This window comes from Apteryx rowi, unplaced genomic scaffold (assembly GCF_003343035.1).
Source record: "Apteryx rowi isolate R43461 unplaced genomic scaffold, aptRow1 scaffold_287, whole genome shotgun sequence".
NCBI lineage: Eukaryota > Metazoa > Chordata > Aves > Apterygiformes > Apterygidae > Apteryx > Apteryx rowi.
Window position 1 is genome coordinate 831,287 of NW_020449274.1, and position 19,724 is coordinate 851,010.

At 50.2% G+C, this 19,724-nt stretch overlaps 3 protein-coding genes across 4 annotated transcripts in view; 1 reads left to right on the top strand and 2 right to left on the bottom strand.

Moving 5' to 3' along the window:
• The window catches only part of PHETA2 (PH domain containing endocytic trafficking adaptor 2), an 8,203-nt gene extending 7,495 nt beyond the window's left edge, over nt 1-708 (bottom strand). Inside the window, exon 1 of the mRNA XM_026069130.1 lies at nt 610-708. The gene's annotated coding sequence lies outside the window, so the exon portion shown is untranslated. The remainder of the gene's footprint in view (nt 1-609) is intronic.
• A 112-nt stretch (nt 709-820) lies between these two features.
• NAGA (alpha-N-acetylgalactosaminidase) lies at nt 821-10,263 on the top strand. 2 transcript variants are annotated; one of them, XM_026069093.1, is made up of 8 exons: nt 821-1,196; nt 1,914-2,088; nt 2,277-2,454; nt 3,061-3,155; nt 3,925-4,086; nt 4,581-4,778; nt 5,307-5,450; nt 5,771-10,263. In XM_026069093.1, exons 1-8 carry the CDS (start codon nt 1,009-1,011, stop codon nt 5,942-5,944), a joined length of 1,314 nt encoding a protein of 437 aa, XP_025924878.1. In that variant the 5' UTR covers nt 821-1,008; the 3' UTR covers nt 5,945-10,263. The 2 variants fall into 2 exon arrangements, with proteins under 2 accessions (XP_025924878.1, XP_025924879.1); XM_026069094.1 differs by lacking the exon at nt 821-1,196 and adding an exon at nt 1,212-1,391.
• WBP2NL (WBP2 N-terminal like) lies at nt 8,889-19,262 on the bottom strand. Its single transcript, XM_026069099.1, has 8 exons — nt 19,180-19,262; nt 15,589-15,697; nt 14,890-15,025; nt 13,239-13,331; nt 12,285-12,500; nt 11,763-11,891; nt 11,313-11,389; nt 8,889-10,871 (listed from the first exon to the last, which is right to left on the bottom strand). The coding sequence occupies exons 1-8, from the start codon at nt 19,236-19,238 to the stop codon at nt 10,824-10,826; spliced, it is 867 nt and encodes a 288-aa protein (XP_025924884.1). The 5' UTR covers nt 19,239-19,262; the 3' UTR covers nt 8,889-10,823.
• Between the last annotated feature and the right edge of the window lie 462 nt (nt 19,263-19,724).

Here is a 19,724-nt window from a genome sequence, read left to right on the forward strand (position 1 = left end):
GATCGGAGGGAAGGGGCGGCGAGGCGCCCCGCAGGGCCCCGCAGACCCTCCGTCCCCGCAGCGGGGCCTTAGCAGCGCCGCCGGCTCCCAGGCCCGGGGCTTCTCGCTCCCTCCCGGCCCACGGGTCCCTCTTCTCGCTGTCACCCCCGGCACCGTGGGTTACCGGGCCCCACTGGCCTCCAGCCCGCACCCACGGCCGTGTCCCCGCGGGCCCCGTTTGCCCGTTGCTGCCCCCGTAAAGCCTGCACCCAGCAGCGCTGCCCCGGCGGCCCCGCAGCCCCCGAGTCTTCCTGGGGACGGGGGCCCCCCCGTGTCCCCCTCGGGCTCGGCTGTAGCCCCCGCCCGTCGCTGCAGCCTCTGCCCTGCTGGCAGAGGGCAAGGCAGGGAGCAAGAGGGGGCCCTTCCCCTAAATACCCTGCTCCGGGGGGACCTAAGGCGCCAGCCTCCCCCCTGCATCGATACCGGGGGGCAACAGTGACGGAGAGCAATAGCAGCGGGGCACGTTACCGACGGGGCGCAGTGCTGCGAGGGGGCAACCCCCGGTGCGGGGCAGCGGCTGCGGGGTGCAGCAGTGGCGGGGGGTGGGGGGCGCACACAGCGATAGGGTACCTTAGCGATGGGGTGCAACAGTGCTGGGGACAGCAGCGGCGGCTGCGGGGGCAGCACCGACGGGGCGCGGCAGCGCACGGCCGGGGGGCAGCGGGGCTGCACCGGACTCGGTGGCGGGGGCCGCGCCGCGCCGCGCCGCGGGAGGCGGAGGCGGGCGGCCGGGTCAGGTGATGCGGGAGGGATCATGTGAGCGCGGCGGGGCCGAGCCGAGCCGAGCCGAGCCGAGCCGGGCCGGGCCGGGCTGGGCTGGGGACGGGACAGCCGGTGGTGGGGCATTTCCCCGTGGGGCGGCCGAGGTGGGTGCTGAGCCGTGCCGTGCTGTGCCGTGCCCCGGCGGCTCGGCAGTGCCCGAGGCAGGAGGAGCCGCTTCCCCCTTCGCGGCGGCCCTCGCCCCGAGCGATGCGCCGGGCGGCCCGGGCTGGCGGGCTGCCCCCGGCCTGGGGGCTGGCCCTGGCCTGGGCGCTCATCCTGGCCCGCGCCCAGGCCCTGGAGAACGGGCTGGCGCGGACCCCGCCGATGGGCTGGCTGGCCTGGGAGAGGTTTCGCTGCAACATCGACTGCGAGGCAGACCCCCAAAACTGCATCAGGTGAGCGGGTGAGGAGGGAGCCGTAGACCAGCACCCGGCCTGGGTGCTCCCGTCAGCCGAAGACGCTGTGGGGACCCCGGCCTCCCCGGGCATGGAAAGCCTCTGCCTCGCCGCAAGGTGAAGTTATCTGAAGAAATGCTGGGCTGGTTTCTGGAGCGTCCCCTGTGTGCGCGTGGGGGGATCCTGGCACACAAGGTGAATGTGCATGTTGGGGCTGTGCCATGGCTGAGGGTGGAATGGGGCAATGCGTGAAAAACCTGCTGAACGGCAGGGAAAATGAAGGGAGGATGGATGGGATGGGTGGGGTGGTGGGACATCAGGCCTGGGACTGTTTTGGCACAGTCTGTGTGACCTGGGGCAAGTCCTGCAGCAGTGGGATCATGGTGCCTTGTGAGGACACGTGTGAGATGAGGGGCTCAGACATTGCGGTGCAGGGGCCAGAAGTATGCAAGACTGAAAGATATGGCCGGGCCTTGGAAACATTTCCGCTTGGTGAGATCTGCTAGGCAATGAATGGGCAACTGGAGACCCTCCTGTATCACCCAGGCCTGCTTTGTTGTGGCAGGGGGAGGTGGACCCTCCAGAGCCCTAGTTAGTCTAGAAATCCTGTTGGCTACCAGCAGTCAGTGAGGTAAAGAGTTAGTTAGCAAGGGCTAAGTGTTAGGGCCTGATGGTGCTGTGCCCCCTCACCACGTCCGAGTTTCTCCCTCCCCACAGTGAGAAGCTCTTCTTTGACATGGCAGACCGCCTGGCAGAGGATGGCTGGAGGGAGCTGGGCTACAAATACGTCAACATTGATGACTGCTGGTCAGCAAAGCAGCGGGACGGGGCAGGACAGCTGGTTCCCGATCCCAAGAGGTTTCCCCGAGGCATTAAGGCCTTGGCTGACTATGTAAGTGCATGTGGGAGAGGTTGGATCCAGAGGGAGGATGGAGATGGCGGGGGCATCTCTGTGTCTCTGTGTCACCTTGGTTGGAGCTGTTGAGGCAGGGGGGCTGGGATGGGGTAGAGGAGCTCACCCTCCTGGGAGATGCCCTGGACTCCCTCTGTCCCCTCCTTGCAGCTCTCCTCTCCTCACAGGTCCATTCCCGGGGCCTGAAGCTGGGCATTTATGGAGACCTGGGCACCCTCACCTGTGGGGGCTATCCAGGCACCACGGTGGACTGTGTGGAGCAGGATGCCCAGACCTTTGCGCAGTGGGGTGTGGACATGCTGAAGCTGGATGGGTGCTACTCGTCAGAAGAAGAGCAGGCGGAAGGTAAAGGCTGAGGCTCTCTGGCTGGCTGGCGTTTCTCTCGTAGCTACTTCAGTAGGAAGTGGCTGTCTGTCTTCTGTCCTTGGAAATGCTTGGCCGGTTTTGGTTCTTTCCTCACATCTCCTCTTGTTGGTCTTCGCACCCCTGATGGGCTGGGGTTTGGGAAATGTTTCCAAAAAAGCTTCATCTCAGAGGGACTGCAGGGCTTTTGGAGATGAGGCTTATCTGCATGTGAAATAGGGCTCAGGGTGGAGGAGGAGGGAGCCATTCTCACCGGTCCCTTTCCCGCAGAAGTCATGTATGTGGACACACGGTGAGCTTGGAGAGTGGAGGTTGGGTTGGTGTTTCTGCCTCGGGATCAGAGCAGTAAATGTTTGATTCTGAGAGAAGGCAGCTTTTGTCCGTCTCCCAGGGTTAAATCTTTTCCCTGCCTGAGCCCATGGGTAGCTTTCTGAGGGCTGCCGTTCCAGTAGGGCTGCCATGGCCTTCCTGGGGGCTGGGTGCACCCTAGCTGCAGGGCAAAAGGGTAACCTGGGTAGCTCTTGGGCAAAGAGGAGCCCCAGAGCTGGTATAATGCAAGTTCACTAGTCAGCTTCTTCTCTCCCTAAGGCTACCCGAAGATGGCGAAGGCTTTGAATGCGACAGGCCGTCCCATAGTCTACTCCTGCAGCTGGCCAGCGTATCAGGGTGGGCTTCCCCCCAAGGTGAGGATTATCCCAATGTGTGCTGGGTCTGGTGGGTTTTCCCGTGTCCCCTGTGCCCTGGGGAGCTCTCACTGTGAGCTGCAGGAGCCCATGTACTACACTCCTCTCTTACTGCTCCACTCTTGATAGGATGGGTCTATAGGTCCCAGGAGGGGAAATGACCTCCCTGCCAGGAACTGGCTTCCCGTGGAAAATTGGGATTCCCAACGTGACTAGGTCATAAGAGTTTGGAGCAAGACCCCAAGACATGCCTTATCCACCCCTCTTAGCTCATGTGGACTTGATCTTGACAGCCTGTCCTCCTCAGTGTTGTCCTGTCTGGTTCAAATGCTTAAAATGGAGCTTCTATTCTTCACCAGTAGATGTTGCTCCTAGTAACATTTCTGGTTACCTGAGCACATATTTTTCCCCCTTCCACCTTCTGAATCAATCCCAAGCTGCCCCTGTTCCCTTCTTGCAATGGTCTTATTCCCCCATAGCCTCTGTGGTTGTTTTGGCAGACATTGTGTCATATTGGGATATGCCCAGGCATACTGGGATATGATTCTGTCCTTCTTAATTACATGGTGTTGTCCTTCCCCAGCTCCCTCTAGCTTGAAAATATTTTTCGGTCACTGCAGCTCCCAGCAAGTCCAGCTGCCCCTTCTTGCTGGTGGGGGGTGAGGAATGTAGTATCTGCATCCCACCAACCTCCGGGATGTAATGTCTCCCCCCAGCCTGCAGGCTCCCTCCTCTCTCCCTCCTGCCTGACTCCTTTACTCCTCTCCAGGTGAACTACACCCTTCTGGCAGAGATCTGCAACCTCTGGCGTAACTACGGCGACATTGAGGACTCCTGGGACAGTGTGCTTTCCATCGTGGATTGGTTCTCCGCACACCAGGACGTGCTGCAGCCAGCGGCTGGCCCTGGCCACTGGAATGACCCAGACATGGTGCGGCTGAGTGGTGGGTGCATGGACCCAAGCCAGAGGTGGGGGATCTCCAGGGATCCCCTTCTAGATACAAGGCAAAGGAAGAGTGCTCAAGTAGGATCCGTGTTGCTTCAGGCAGAAGAGGAAAAGCCCATGTTGCCCTGGCTAAGCTGATGGAAAAGCCTATATTGCAGTGAACTCTCCACCCCTTGTGTGTGCCTGTCCTGTTGCCCAGGTGTCCTTGTCCTTCCCTATATCCCTGCACAGCCTGGGAGAGAAATAGTGGTGAAGCTAAGGGTATTAGTGGGTGCTTTTGAATTTGTGCTCATCACTTAGCACCTAGTAGAAATGGGACCTTCCAGCAACGGTAGGCTGCTCAAAGGGAAGTGAAAGAGCATGTGAGGTTTTCCGTGCTTACTCCCCACCTAGCAGGCTGCAGTGTCACTGAGTCAGACATGCAGACAAGTTTCCAACCATTTTCTGCTTCCGCTTGCTTTGTCCCCTCTCCCCTCCAGCTCATCATTGGAAACTTTGGCCTTAGCTATGAGCAGTCACGCTCCCAAATGGCCTTGTGGACGGTGATGGCAGCTCCGCTCCTCATGTCTACTGACCTCCGCACCATCTCCCCGAGTGCCAAGGAGATCCTGCAGAACCGTCTGATGATCCAGATCAACCAGGATCCCCTGGGAATCCAGGGACGTAGGATTGTCAAGGTTAGGGGGAAGGTGTATGCATTTGGGAGAGAGGAGAGAAAACAGGAGCAGCACGAGAGGGACACAGTATTGAGGGAGAGGGAGGGTATGCAGGGAAGCAGGAGCAGGAGAGCTGTGGGAATGGGGACCTGCTGGTTTAGCAACCCATCCAGACATGGTTAGAAGTTACAGACCAGCATTTGTGTGTGCACGTCCTGGAACTCAATGGTTTGGCTCCTCTTCCCCCTGCAAGGGTCTTTCCTGGAGCCCACTGCAGGCCCAAATGTTCTCATGCCCACAAGAGCAGACACAGGTAAGATGGAGTCCAGCAAGAAAGCTCGCTGGCACTTGCCTCCCACCACCCTGTCCGCCTTGGGCTGGCAGGCACAGCCTGCTCAGAGCTGCTCCTTGCTTCCCAGTGGGCAAAGCGATGAGGTGCCTTAAGAGCCTACAGCACTGGGGCACAGTGCGGGCCTTTTCCCCTGCTCTGTCCCTGCAAGAGGGAGCTGGTCCTGGCGGCTCTGTCTCACTGGCCTGTTCCCATCCCAGGAGAAATTCCATGTCGAAGTGTTCCTGCGCCCACTGTCCCAGGCTGCCAGTGCCCTCATCTTCTTCAGCCGGAGGACGGACATGCCGTTCCGCTACACCACCAGCCTGGCCAAGCTCAACTTTCCGGACAACACTGTGTATGAGGTGAGCCCCGCTGGCAGGCTGGGCTGCTGCCTGGGACACAGAGGGGACAGCTGATTTCTCCCCTCTTTTCTGCCAACTCTCACCCAGTCCCAGCAAACCCTTGTGCAGTGACCACTGAGCAGGGTGACCAGTCTCAGGGTCTGGTCAGGTTTTGAGGCTGAGCCCATGGTTAAGGCCATATTCTTATGTGTGGCGTGGCCAGCTTGGGCCAACTGCAGGCGTATGGTGGGCTGGAACTGTTGTTGACCCTAGCTGGACCAGCAGCACCTTGGGATGGAGGATTTGTGGACATCCTGCTAATGACTGTCTCTCTCTTGCAGGTCCAAGACGTGTACAGCGGTAAGATCATCAGTGGCTTAAAGACAGGAGACAACTTCACGGTCGTGATTAACCCCTCAGGAGTGGTCATGTGGTATCTCTACCCCATGGTGCAGCCCTGGTGCTTAGTCAGACAACAGGGCCCTGGGGGAGGTGTCCACCCCCTCATCCTGTGATGGTGCTCAGCACTGGAGGCATGGGGCAGTGCTGGGGTCATCTGCACCTTTCTCTGCGCTGCACAAGTGCCTCTCACTGACATTATTGACAGTGCAGGGGGATGAAGTTTACGGCATGCCTCTGGTACAAACTTGATGGTTTCTACTTAATCTGTGTAAAGTAGGACTTTTTGTTACCTGCTTCCTAAGGGTGGTGCACAGCTTGATTCCTTGATCATTGCAAAGCACTCCTGTGGAAAAATGCCATAAAAACAGGGTCTGCCCACTGTTTGAGCTTACCAACTCTGATACCTGAGCACTACATCACATCAAGGTGGGTACCACATACCACTGCAGGAGCTGTTTTAACTAGACCTGCAGAAAGGCTTTAGATGCTTTAGTATCGTCAGGTAACAACTCCTCGTGTGTGATGGAGTGACTCCCAAGGGTCAGACATGATCACCTTTTCTCCTTTGCTATAATCAACTTGGCTCAGAAAAAAGGGCTGTCAGTAGGGCTTCATCCCTCCCACATACCCTCCATGAGACCAAGAGCTCGTGGAGGCAGGATGATCCTGAGCACAGAGGCTGGGGGACTTCCAGAGGTGCTAGCTTTGCTTGCAGGCCAGAGCCTGCTGCCAGCATCCTGGAGGCCAGCACTACTACTGTCTAACATGCATGCCAAAAAAAAAAAAAAAGGCTAGTAATGCCAATCCTTCAAGGAGTTTCCTACCAACAAACTTCACTGCCATGCTGCTGGGGAAGGTCTTCAGTCAGTGGATCAGCTCTGTATTAAAGTCCTTTTGCTGTCAGTTTACAACAGAGCAGAGCAAAAACCAAAAATGCCTATGCAGAACCCCAGTAGTCTTGCTGTGGTATAGCTTGAAAAACCTGCAGCATCATAGTGTGCTGTGCCCATAACTGGTGGGGGGAAAGTTACTATCTTTAGAGATGGCAGATGATAGTCACAGGTGCCTCCAAGCTGCAAGTTGCATTCCAGTCTTGCTTTATTTCAGCAGGAAAGTTGATTTTCCTGCTGAAAGGAGGCTCACCCCCTCCTCTAGCAGGCTGAACACTCCAGGGTTTCTCAGGGAACAGCTCCTCCTTCTCCAAAGGGCAGCTACATACACAGCTCCAGTAACAGGAGTTAGCACTAACACCCTGGAGGGGCTTGGAGTGAGCTGAGGGATGAGCTCTGGAACCGTTAACTGATTCATTTTGGTACTTTGGGTGTGCCTGACAGTACGTATCATCCTACAGTGGAGGCTGAGTATCTGCAACTGCTACCACAGATGTTAGTCATGGTGGTACCAACCACAAGGAGGAAAACTGCCATCCCTCTCAGGCACATGGTTCCACGTATGGAGAAAAGATGTGACAAACAGCTGAAGACCATTGAGGGGAGGAATGTCTCAAAACATTGGGGAGGCTTTACCCACGGGATTGAGGAATGGATAGGGCTGTTTCTTATCTTGGAGACACAAAAGAAAAATGTGGCAGATGCTACACTCAACTCTGGCCTTTGCTGCCAGACATAAGCAATGCCAATGGGCACTGATACTTGCCCTTCCTTGGTTGTTGTAAGCACAGGGAAGCACTAAAGAAAATACTGCTTAAACACCTACTTGGGATACAGGTGAAGTTTATTTCACCTGATCTCATGTACTTCAATGTGTTGTCTCAGTACCCACAAAAGAGCTAGCTAATGTACTGTGTTGTGGGATCATTCGCTGCTTCTCCCACCCCCATGTTAGAGCAATTTTAGGAGACCAGCTAAAGGCAAGCGCAGGCAGAACAGATGTCCAAATTTAGGTAAGACATGGTCTACCTACCTTGAATGAGGTCCTCAGGAGAAGGGTGTAACATTTGTTAAAATTCCTCCCTAAAAGTACAGGGCAACTGAGGGAGACTGATAACAAGAATAGTCTCAAATTGGGGAAGGACCACATTTTAACTTAACTGAAAAAAAAAATTCCCTTTTCAAGTCACACCAGATGACAAAGGAGGGTTGGGAGCCTACTCCAGTTCTTGGAGGACCAAATGGCCGACTCTAGCCACTCACAGCAGCTTTCTCCAAGTGTAGCAGCAAGATACTGAATATGATGCTTTGCAGTGCCAAAAAAAATAAAAATAAAATAAACCCAACCCCTCCCTCCCCCCAGAAAACCCCAACCCTTCATGCTGTTGTGCAAGAGCTGGCTTTATTCTTGCTAAGTGATTTAGACAAATAAAAGGGAAGCAGGTCACAGACTGTCTCTTTCACATTTATTCAGCATTACTAGCTTCTTGGTTAATGCTGGATTTCAGGGTCAGTACCTCCAAAGAGGAAGAACTGCACCAGAAGATAAAACTGGTTTCCTATCAGCAGCTGATGCAGAACAGGAGACAGCTTTCCAGTAGTTACATTGTGCTCAGTAGGGCATCAGCTTTCACTGGCACAAGGGGAAACTCAAGATTGTACAGTCTGCACTTAAGTGTGAATTTTTTCTTTAAAGTATATTTATCCCACATTGGGGGAAAAAAATTAAAAAGCTGTATTAACTGGCTAGTTGGGAGTTCCTCTTAAAGACAGGCTTCCCTCAGTCAGTAAATATTCATAGGAGAGTTGCTAAAAATACAGCTTTAGTGAGGGGCAGGGTGGTGACACTGCCCCTGTTAAACACAGGGTCGCCTGCCCTGAGGACATGGACAGTGCCAGTTCTAGGTACTGGTGACAGGAACAAAGGCACAAGCCACCCTTCCACCCTCCACAGGCAGTCAAATGATTAGCCAAACTCAGTGCTTCTGGCCGACTGTCTTTCCCCCCAATCCTGATTCCAGACCCAGCTTAGCAGTGCACAGGGAAGAGAGCAGGATTGACCCAAAGCCAACCAGAGAGACCAGCAGTGTTTATCACTTGTTCCCGCCTTCTGTGCGACAGGCAGGAATGATAGAGGTCAACATAACACAAACAGCAAACAGGCAGCTAAAGTTATCAACACTTCTGTATTAAAGTGCAATGTAAAAGTTACAAACATTCATGGCTGAATTTTTTAGTTTCAGAGAATCATCAGAACATCTCTAACTCTGATTTAAAAGGTTTTGTTTTTTTAGAAAAGAAAGTTTACTTCCCCCTATGCCAGGCTGCTTCAAGAATTCATTCTTATATGTTGTGCAAACCTCATTTAAAGGAGAGCCCTGGCACGCAGGAAAGTAAGAGGGAAAATGCTCCTTCCCCTTCACTGAGAAAGCAGGAAGACTACAGGGAAGAAGTATGATCACCCCATATATAAAGGGCCACATTGGTCTCCATCATACTAGTGACACTCTCTTCAGAGCAGGTTTAATGGCAATATCTCCTAAGGAAGAAGGAAAGGTTGCGGCTGAGTAGCAACAGAGTTGAGCATTAGTAACATCCACACCAGAGACAGCAGTTCCCAGTTCGGAGGGCGCTGCACCCCTAAAGCAACCAAAGGCCAGTACTACAGAGCCTGCTCTTCCCACACTGCTCAGATGCAAGCATACACAGCATGGCTTTAGCAGCCCAAGGAAGAGAGATGAAGCCCAGTTTTCCCTTGTCAGGCTCGCACCCTGCATGAGCTTGCTCGTCAGAGGGAGCCAGGGCTGCTGGACCTGTCCCCTGACAAGGCTAGTGCCAGGTTATCTTCCTAGAGTAACGTATTTTGCTCCAAGGCAAGCAGCTTCCTGCTCAGCACTTGGTTTCGTTACATTTGAAGAACAGCTACTTGACACAGGATCATTGCACAGACACAGGACCTGCTCCTAGAAAACCAAAAGGAAGACTGATACCCACACCTGCCAAGCTATTAGCTCACAGCCCTGCAGCCCCACTTCCTGTTTGCTTTTCTATTCTACAGCTACAAAAGCAGGCTGATTTTAGGAAGTCACTGCTCATTTCCAGTTACATTTCTCACACAGCTCCTCTGCTATCAGCATCAGGCGACTATACAGCCTGGCTTTGCGGCATGCAAGAGACCTGCTAGCAAACTCCCATTGTGTCTTCAAAGATTCACTGGAAATACAGAGGTGCATCTCACAGCAAAGGGGAAGGAGCAGAGACAACAGTTAGTGCTGGCTCTCCAGACACCAGCGAGTGCAGCATCTCACCCCATTTTGGAAGGTTAACTATGAAAGGAGATGGAGAAATACTAGCAGAGGGTTTTGCTGCATTCAAAGCAGACATGTCTGTGCCCAGAAGCTCCTCTTGCTGTCAGAAATGCAGTAGGATGATCTATCCAGAGCACTTTGTAGTTCTTATGGCTGAACTGCTGGGTTTGGCCTCTGCAGGTTGGGGCCCATCCCCTTCCCACTTACACTACCAAATGATTAAGTGTCTCTCAGGATGCATTTCTCAAGTTTGTCACCCCATGACTATTAGTCCAGGACATGAAACACACGCTTCCAGCACGACACAGGATTTCCAGAGTCCCATCTCACACTGAGCTGTGCCAGAATTTAAGGAAATTTAACACCTTTCTGGGGCTCCCAAGGGTCTATGCGAGGAACTTCATGGCTGTCTATACCTTTCCTCTTGGCTGGTGCTTGAAGAAGTCAAAAGGTTGCCACTCCAAATAGTTCTATTCCAAGATCCCAGAGCCTTCATATTTTACCTAGATTAGTGACATGGTTTGCTGGTTTATGAAGAAATCCATCTCTTCCCTCAAGCCAAGGGCAGAGCAAAAGGTTAGTGCTTTGACCCCATGAGATGAAGCAAATAAGCAGGAAAGTGCTGCTGCTCTGCCTCGTATTGCCACTGACTGAATGTTTAAGGAGGGCAGGTGCTCAGCAGCCCAACACTACGTACATTGTATATACATAAAGAGACCTAGAGATGTGCTAACCCAAGGGGTAGTGACAGCCAAATTGTCTTCAAGGAGAGAGAGTGTGGGAGGCTGGTTCTGTTAGTTGTTCTTTTTATCCTCGGGAGGTGTATAAGGAGGTGGCTGATCCTGGAAGAGAAACAAGAGAGTCAACCACTCTGCCTGTTTTATGAGAATCTCTTCCCAAGCATTCCCAGGCTTGGTTTATGGGAAATCACTGCTTCTCAGTAAGTTACAGCCAGAACTGGATGCTGTATTTTAGGCTGTCATTTCACCCCACAATTCTTCTCGTTATGCTCTAGGATCTTCGTGGCGCTACCATCCCCACCTCCCCCCAGGAAAATGCATGCTTTCTGTGCATGGACTAGATGAGCAGTAGTTACTGTAAGGTAGGAAGCAGGCCACCAGATTTCACTCTGTGTGGCATATGCCATGTTCTGACTCCCACAGCCAAAAGGCCGACTGCCCAGAATCCGGCTTAGAAGGTGCATAGCAACACTGTATTCCTCATAACTCCTCTCCAGCTTCCCTCCCAAAAGCACAGAGCCCCACTACAGGTGCAGTGCTTACCATGGGCATGTACACATTGTGCGGGTTGGCAGGGTTGTAATATGCACTGGAAGTAGCTTCTGTGGCCTTACTGCCACCTAGAGAGGAAGGAGAGGGAGCAAGCATAGGACATGTCTTGAGCGGCTTTTGCTGTGGCTCCAGCCCCAGAGCCTTCTCCCCAACTACTGCTCTTTTGGGGAGCTGACAAATATCCAAAGAGCAGCAGCAACCACAGCAAGCTGGGTTTGAATCTGGAGCAGTTCAGGAAAGGTGCAAGCTGGCTAGAACTGACCACAAGCTGTACAGTGCAGAGTTGAGCACCTTCTCCAGCCTTCTGTCATCTCAAATTACAGACCAAGATGACTTAGAGCTCCTGCAACAACAGGTTCCCCCTCCACCAGCACCACCCAGAGCTCAAGCCTCCAACTGCCCTTCTGCGCTTGGGCCCTGGCAGCCCCAAGTCTCATTTACCTGGCATGCCTGGGTCCATCCAGGCTGCAGGAGCTGAGGGGGCCGAAGGTCCTGCAGGAGAAGGTCCGGAGTATGGGGGAGGAGGTGGCACATACACTGGGTTCATGTTTGGAAGTGGTGGGTAAATACCTGTTAAAAAGATGACACCAGATTGATGCTTTAGGTTGTTGCATCTAAAGGGAAGGGGAGCTCACAGGCTTAGCAGCACATCAGCCCTGGACACAAGCTCTGCTGTCACGATGTGGAAGCAGAAATTTTACATTTGGCTAATGCCTGTCATGCCAGCAGGTAACAATTCTCTGCCAAGCAGAAGCACAGTTTAGATGCTGCATTTTCACCTCCTGTCCAGCTGCAACTCTGGAGACACAGTTATGATCAAGAACACATGCTAAGTTTTCCAAGGACAAGGATCCTTGTATGAAAAGAAGACAAAACTACAGTAACCCTCAGTGTGCTGTCATGATTTCTTTACAGCCAACACCAAACACACCCTGCCACTAATCACCACACAGCTTCCATTACCTGGAGGCTGGGCATATGGATATTCCATGGGCTGTGGAGCTGGTCCATAGGCATTCACTGGTGGTGGCATGTAAGGATATGGTCCATTTGGTGGTGGAGGAGCATAGCCCCCCGGCGCAGGTGAATAACCCCCTGGAGCAGGTGGGGTGGGTGCATACCCTCCAGGCACAGGTGTATAGCCATAGCCAGGGTTCTGGAGAGGGACTCCACTGGAAGCTAAAGAATACACATTTATTAAGACAGATGCTCTTTTGTTTTAACTGAATGTTTGTACAGAATAAAAGATAAACAGTCCTCTTAATGCAGCCCTATTTCCCATCATCCTAATGCTAGAGATACTCACTATACAGTACTAGCATAACACTGGGCTTGAAAAGCATTTGGAAATGATCTCCCTGCAAGTTCATAGGGTGCTAAAAGAAGTCATCTGCTCATATACTAGCTACAGGGTAACAGATCAATGGCAGGGCTTCTGTGGTTGGGGGAAGACCATTTTATAAAACCTGCATCAGTATTTTTTCAAACTTTCTCATCAATAAAGGCTGAACAGATTTTTTTTTTCCATTTCAAAGTTTTAAATAGAAATGATTTTTTTTTTATTTAGTTTTCCCCTCTCCAAATGTGGATGTTATCTTTCCTCATCTCATTCCACTATGAGAGAACTGGGCTGAGGGGAGGTAAGTGCTCTGGATATATTTTTCATTGTCACATATTTCAACTTTTTTCCAGGAGGAAGAAGTTTCCACAGAAAAACATAGACCACCTCAAAAACACAAACTCCAGAATATTCTGGTTACACCAAGCATTAAGGTGAAACAAAGAAAAAGGACTGGAAGGAAAAACAAGCATTCCCCCCCAGAATACATTGTTGTGGATGAGTGCATAGGATGCCCTCTCCCTCAGTCCCTAGCTCAGCCAACTAAGGGGGAACTGTGGACTCTGAATATCCCTTACCACTGGAAGCAGCTTTGAACATCAACTGTCCAAACTCAATGGCTCCTCCACTGTTGAAAGTCAGTTTAAACTTCCCCTGCCCTTCCCAGCCACCTAGGAGAGAAAATTGGAATTGAAATAGACTAACTGAAATTAGCCTCCTTAGTAATGGTTAAGACAGAAAAACAGTTAATATTCAAATTTTATTGAAATTCTAATAAAGAAGAATACATTAAGTTTTGTATTGTATTGCCAGGAGGATAGAATCATGGCTTTTGTTTCAGAGGTCCCCAAAATGATACTTTCTAAATAATATCTCAAGAGGACCAGGAATTTACTTTTTTTTTTTTTTTTCTTAAAAACACTTAAAAAAAAATCTCCAATCTTGTTATGTAAAAGAACCCTATTTTATATCCTGGGTTGGTCTGTCCTTTCCCAAAAGGTTGAAGAGACCCTAATTACAATTACAGTGAAAAGAAAGAACATTTCATTCACTGAGGACTTTATCAAAGCCCTTGAATGAAATTTTATTACTGATCTCAGTAGACTATGGATCAGACCCTGAAACTCAAACTAGGATTTGAATCAAGCACATTTTAAATCTCTTTGCCCCACAGGAGCTCAGACAGATTATAAACATTAAGGTATAAGGAAAAACTTTCAGAGAATTTCCAATTAGTCAATGAGATCACAAGAGTACTTTGTTTTGTGTATATATATATATATATATATATATATTTTTTAGAAACAAGATATCATTTAAATAAAAAATTTCATAAAATAAGCTCAATATTCATTTCCCTTGTCTAATTAGCAATTAAGTTATGCTGAGAAAATAAATGTAGAGATAGTCTCTTGGGGAAAAGAATAGAAACAAAGATCAGAAATAAAACAGACAATCCTCCATGGACAAAGTCATCCCCTTGGAGATTCATCTCCTTAAAACCACCGTCTTAGAATGATTTCAGCATCAGGAAGTGGCTGATTCACAATCCAGAAGACCTAGTCACTCTAAAACATTGTTAGGAACACGAAGCAAGAGCGTAAGCTCTCCACATACATCAAAGTGCACATAAACTTGTTCTGGGGCTAAAGAGGAAAGAAGTGTGAACCAATAGCTCTGTTTTTTAATCCTATTTATTATCTGCAATTCCCCGTGTTTGGTCATGACTGTTGCTATAGTTCCTATCAGTTTCATCATCAAATTGTCAACAAAGCTGAATCAATGATACAAAGCAGTGTCTGAGTTGCATACAAAGTACATGTGTTGATAAGGGTCTACTGATCTACACAAAGCACATTTAGTTGCTAAATACATCTAACAATACCAGTGGCTGGTGACCTGGTCACTTAAACACCCTTTCAAGTCAAAGCTAAGGGAAAACAAACACAGGCAGAAACCAAGTAAACACAACTCACGCAGCAAGACAGAACTTAAAATAAAAGCCATTCTATTGAAGTCAGTTACAAACTTTGGGGGCAGAAGGTAACACTGAAACCATATCAAAATTCAGAAGACAGGAGTCACCTTAGTGTGCACATGCTAGCCGTACTGCTGTAGCTACACTGTTCACTCTTCCTGTGCAAGTGAGCACACCATTTGAAGTTCAGCAGAGCAGAAAAGGACTCGTAAAACTTAGGAAGAGCTGGTCTACAAAGCATGAGCACATACCTCCTGCCTCGGCCTGAATCTGTCCTTTGATGTAATTGGCAGAGAAAACAGGCTGCTCAATAGAGCATCCTTTCACCAAATAAAATGGCATCATGAAAGACAGCATGGGATCCTTGCCCTTCGACACAAAGATCATCTGTAAGACAGGAAGAAACACTTTTCAAGTAGTTGACTTAGATATAAAGGCTGATTATGGAGTTCTAGTTGTAGAATTATCCAAAAAAGGGTAATTTAAACCCTGCTGTGGAGAACTGAATGCCTAGTGTAAATACGTATGCTGTTATTTCAGTTGCATAGCTTTCACACTGCAGGATCCCAAACAGACTTGATGTCAGGGCTCACTCACCTGAAGCACTTATGTTCCACAATAATACACAACAATACACAAATGCACAGAGTCTTATTGTTCTATTATTTAAGGATAAACTGGACAGCTTTCAAAGAGAGTAATACTGACTGATGCCTCACATGAAATATATTCTCTACATAGGATATTTCCCGGTTGGCATGAGCCTTAGTAGGGAATTGGGATAGCGATACAAGGACAGACTATCCTATTTCCACCATTCCTTCTCCTATCTAGCACTCTTAGTGACTCCTCACTTAACAAAAATCACTTTTCCTATCACTGACTAGGTTTCTGGCCTAGAAGTCTGAGATCCCTTAGGAAAGGGGAAGCCCTACCGGCATCAGACTTACCCTGTAAGGGGTGAGGTACAGCATTCCTTTCTTGGTGCCTTTGAAGACATCAGGCTTGCCCGTCACATCACTGAAGGAGAGCTCCACATCTTTACACTGTTTGAGAACACTACAGGAGGAAATTGAACAAATTGGAGACCTCAGCAATAGCTCTAATGCACACACCATCACACAGGGAGGGGTTAGCACACCGGAAACCCTGAATATGGTCCCCAAAGACTCAGTTCTGCTGTGGGCCCTGCTGTTTTCTCTTTGAACATAGAGGAATGATTTATCCAGAGCAAAGGACCTCACACTTGCGACCAGCCCTGCTCCTCCTCCACAAAGGACAGCTTTAAATGATAGTTCCACCTTCCACTTTAAGCATTAAGGCTGAAGGAATTCCCCTATACTCAGGGAAAGGGCCTCAGTCCAAAAGTCAGAGCACCGAAAGGGCCAAACTTCTTGAAACCTTCCCCCTGAAATCAAGGGACCATCTCAGAGCAAGGCACTCTCTCACCAAGTCCATTTTCACATTTAAGACTGGCCACTGCGCAAACAGAAGTCCTCTAATACCGCACCCACTGGGCAAACTGAACTCCAGAGGAAGTTACTTCATTAACATACTAACTGCAGACCACATTTCACATGATTTAAGTAAATAACTATGATGAAAAGCACTGCAACCAGGATCAGAACTGAGGAGGCACTAGTGCCAGCAGGAAGGTTGTGATCATCAGAAATCTGCATGAACATTAGCAAACTCTCCTACTGACACCAAAGCTTGATGGGAAATTGTGAATGTCTGTTGTGTTAGGGAAATGGAAGTTCCTGAAGAATTAGATACATTTTTCAGGAAAACAGGAGGAGTCAACTTGGGAAAGAGTATCACCAAGTCTAAGGGGGGAGATCCTAAACCATGTAGTAAGAAAAAAATGCAGAATAAATGAAAGAGCCTTGGGAGTGAGGAGCTTGCAGTATGTCACAGTAGTAGAGAAAAAAGCCAATACATTTTCAGCTTGAGAACATAGAAAAAAATACTCTATAAAAACAAATAATCACCTCAACATAAGCCTGAGGAGGCCAGATCTAAAGTTATCCTTACATATTCTCATCAGCCTATTGTAGTAATCAGATCAAGTCAGGAAGTTGCATAATTATTGGGGGAAAGGAGAAATTGGTAAGGCCAAGTTATGGGAAAAGAAATTTCAGACTGTATGTTCTTTAAGGAAAACATAACAAGATATATATATCTGAAAAAATGCAGCTATCCAAGAAGTAAGACATTAACAAGTTTAGCTTTAATGAGAAAAAAATCCTGACCAAGAGAATCTGCTGGGACATTATTTCACAGCTTAGCTAGACTCAGATTCCCACACTGGCTGAGAGGGATAGAATGATGATGCAGCAGAGCTTTTTCCATTTCCAAGATGTAAAGGGGAAACATTTCTTCCAAGCTAAATAAAAGTAATGCTTCAGTATTCTGAATATTACCAACATTACTTCCTCAACAATATCCTGTAGCAGTGTTTCACGTTAGCTCACTTCATGGGGAAGAATTTCCACGTAGTCACTTTAATATTTACTCTTGTAAAATTACTCAAACAAGCAAATAACACAGCAGCCAACACTGGGCATAATTATACTGCTGAACTGGTTTGCGTTCGCATGCCAATCTAGGACTGTCATGGGATAGCTTAGCACCTTGTGGAGATCTGACTTCACCCATCTATGCCTAAGCAGCATCTCGAATAATGGCTTGAGGTCAAGGATACAGAGATCTCCTTTTAGGTCAGCCAAGAGTCCAAGTTTCAAAGATCTTGCTTGACTAAAGTATTAGTGGCAAGTTACAAATTCAACACTATTTGGAGCATATTTCTCCTATCATTTACCAGGCTGAAAACAACTTGACAACCCTTTAACACACCTGTCCTTTCTAGGATTTCTCTGTGCAAGTCCAGGATCTCAGAAGCATCTTAACACAATTAAGGGGAGGTCAGGACTTGTCGAGCTACTCCAGCAATCTCAGGTAGTGGCAAGCATCAACATTAAACAGCTGGTTTAGATTTCACAACAAGACAAAAAGAAGAGCATCTGCTCTGCTCATATCTTCTCTTTGGCAGAAACCTTTCTGCTTCTCTTCCCGTCTTACTGTGAATTAAAGTGATTAAGGCTCCACCTTAAGTGATCTATGCCTCTCTGGCATCATTAATTAACAGAACAATATTAAAAAAAAAAAAAAACCAAACCCAACACATTCCTTCTCTATTACAGCCACTTACACAACAGGTACTCACTTATCACTGCAGATGCCTCCTGAAATGCCATTAAAAAACACCCAACTTCAGCAGAATAGAGTGGGCAGCTTTGTAGTTTTTTAAGCAAAGTTTGCTTTCTTTTGCTTGCTCTAATTCTGCCTGCATGTTTCAACACTGCCAGGGAGGACTTTAATAAAACAACCCCCCAGGGTTTCCTGAATTCACTCTAAAGCAGTGCAGAAAACCTCCGCTCTTATTTGTGAATTCAGCACTATTCTCCTTTCAAAATTAAAGCTATTACATAAGCGGCAATTAGATTACATGCAAGGACTGGCTGTATGAGGTAGGGTTTGCTTGCCACAGACAACAGGCCCAGCCTAATATGGGACACAGCTGAAAACCCAGCCAACACTCCAGTGCATGTAACTCAGAGATCTTTCAAGCTTTTCCAGTCATTAGCAAAGAAAAGTGGAAAGAGAAGTAGGAAGAAAAGATACTACTAGATAAACAAGGCTGCACAGAGGTCTACAATTGTGTGCAAAAACAAATCAGGAGAACACAAGGCTCTCAATTTTTCTCTACCATTGACCAGAAGATGCAACAGAAAGACAGTGAAATGTGAGTGGGGAAAGCACTGCCAAACCCAGCTATCTGCTCGAGGGTCCCTAAAGGAGCAAAACCAGCGCAGTCTGGGGCAGTGCCCTTCTGGCAGAGGCCATGAGACGGTGCTTGCGGGAGACAGATGGGGGGACAAGGGGACCCAAAACATCGTTAAGTTGCCAAAGGTCCTGGCTTTCCTGGGAGAGACAAAGCAGGAGTCAGGGATGCCTGTGACCAGGCCTTCACAATCACAGTAGATTTTATGGAGGGGGGGGGGGGGGTATCCCAAGTGGGAGGCTGAGCAGCAGCCTCCCACCCCCAGCACCCCTCTGCTTGCAGGGGCTGAGGATGGGACCCCCAGCTCAGGTGCCACATTGCTCCCCTCTACCCTGCCAGCTCCAGGCCCACAGCAGGGCCTCCCAACCCCACAGCTGTCCCATGGCAGGGCTCCCCAGCCCCCCATCTGTCCCACAAGGGGGCCCCCACAGCCCCCCATGGCAGGGCTCCCCCCACCAGCCCTTTAGCTCCCCCATAGCAGGGCCCCTACAACTCTAAACCTAGCCCATGGCACACTCCCCCTCCCCCCACAGCAGGGCCCCCAGCCCTATAGCTATCCCAGGCAGGGCACCCACAGCCCCCCACAGCGGGGCTTCCCTGCCCTACAGCTACCTCACAGCAGGACCCCTTCAGCCCTATAGGTACCCCAAGCAGAGCCTCCGCGGCTCCCCCCAGCCCCACAGGCACCCCCCGGCACCTCTCGGCATTAGGGACGACGACACCACCCTCTTGCGAGTGGCTCCTGTTCAGCGCCATCTTGCCCCGCCCCCGCCTTGTGCCGCTGCCTCCCCGTGACGTCACGTCACGCCCCACCCCGCGTGACGCCCCACCTCTGCCGCCGTGACGTCGCCCGGCGCCCTGCACCCTCTCCTCTCCCCCTCCTCCTCCTCCCCCTGCCCGCCCGTAACCTTCCGCGGCCTGTGGCGACGTAGCTGTAAAAATTAATAATTTCTAATTGTGCCCAGTGTTTTGATCTCGGAGGGTTGTTTTCCTCCTCTTGGTTTCACTAATTCGCAGTTAAATGTGTAGGGCTTTTTTTTTTGTAAAACGCTCTCCCATTCCCAGGTCACTCAGACTGGCCTTGAACGCCCTTGGGCCGGCAGCTCGTCCCCAGCCCGGGCAGGGGTGGCGGCGGTGGGGCGGCGGGGAGGCCCCGCGGCCTGGCAGCGCCCCAGGCCGGGCGCCCCAGCCTGCTGGCCTCGGGGCAGCCGCCGCGGAGGAGGCCGCCCCGGCACACGGCCG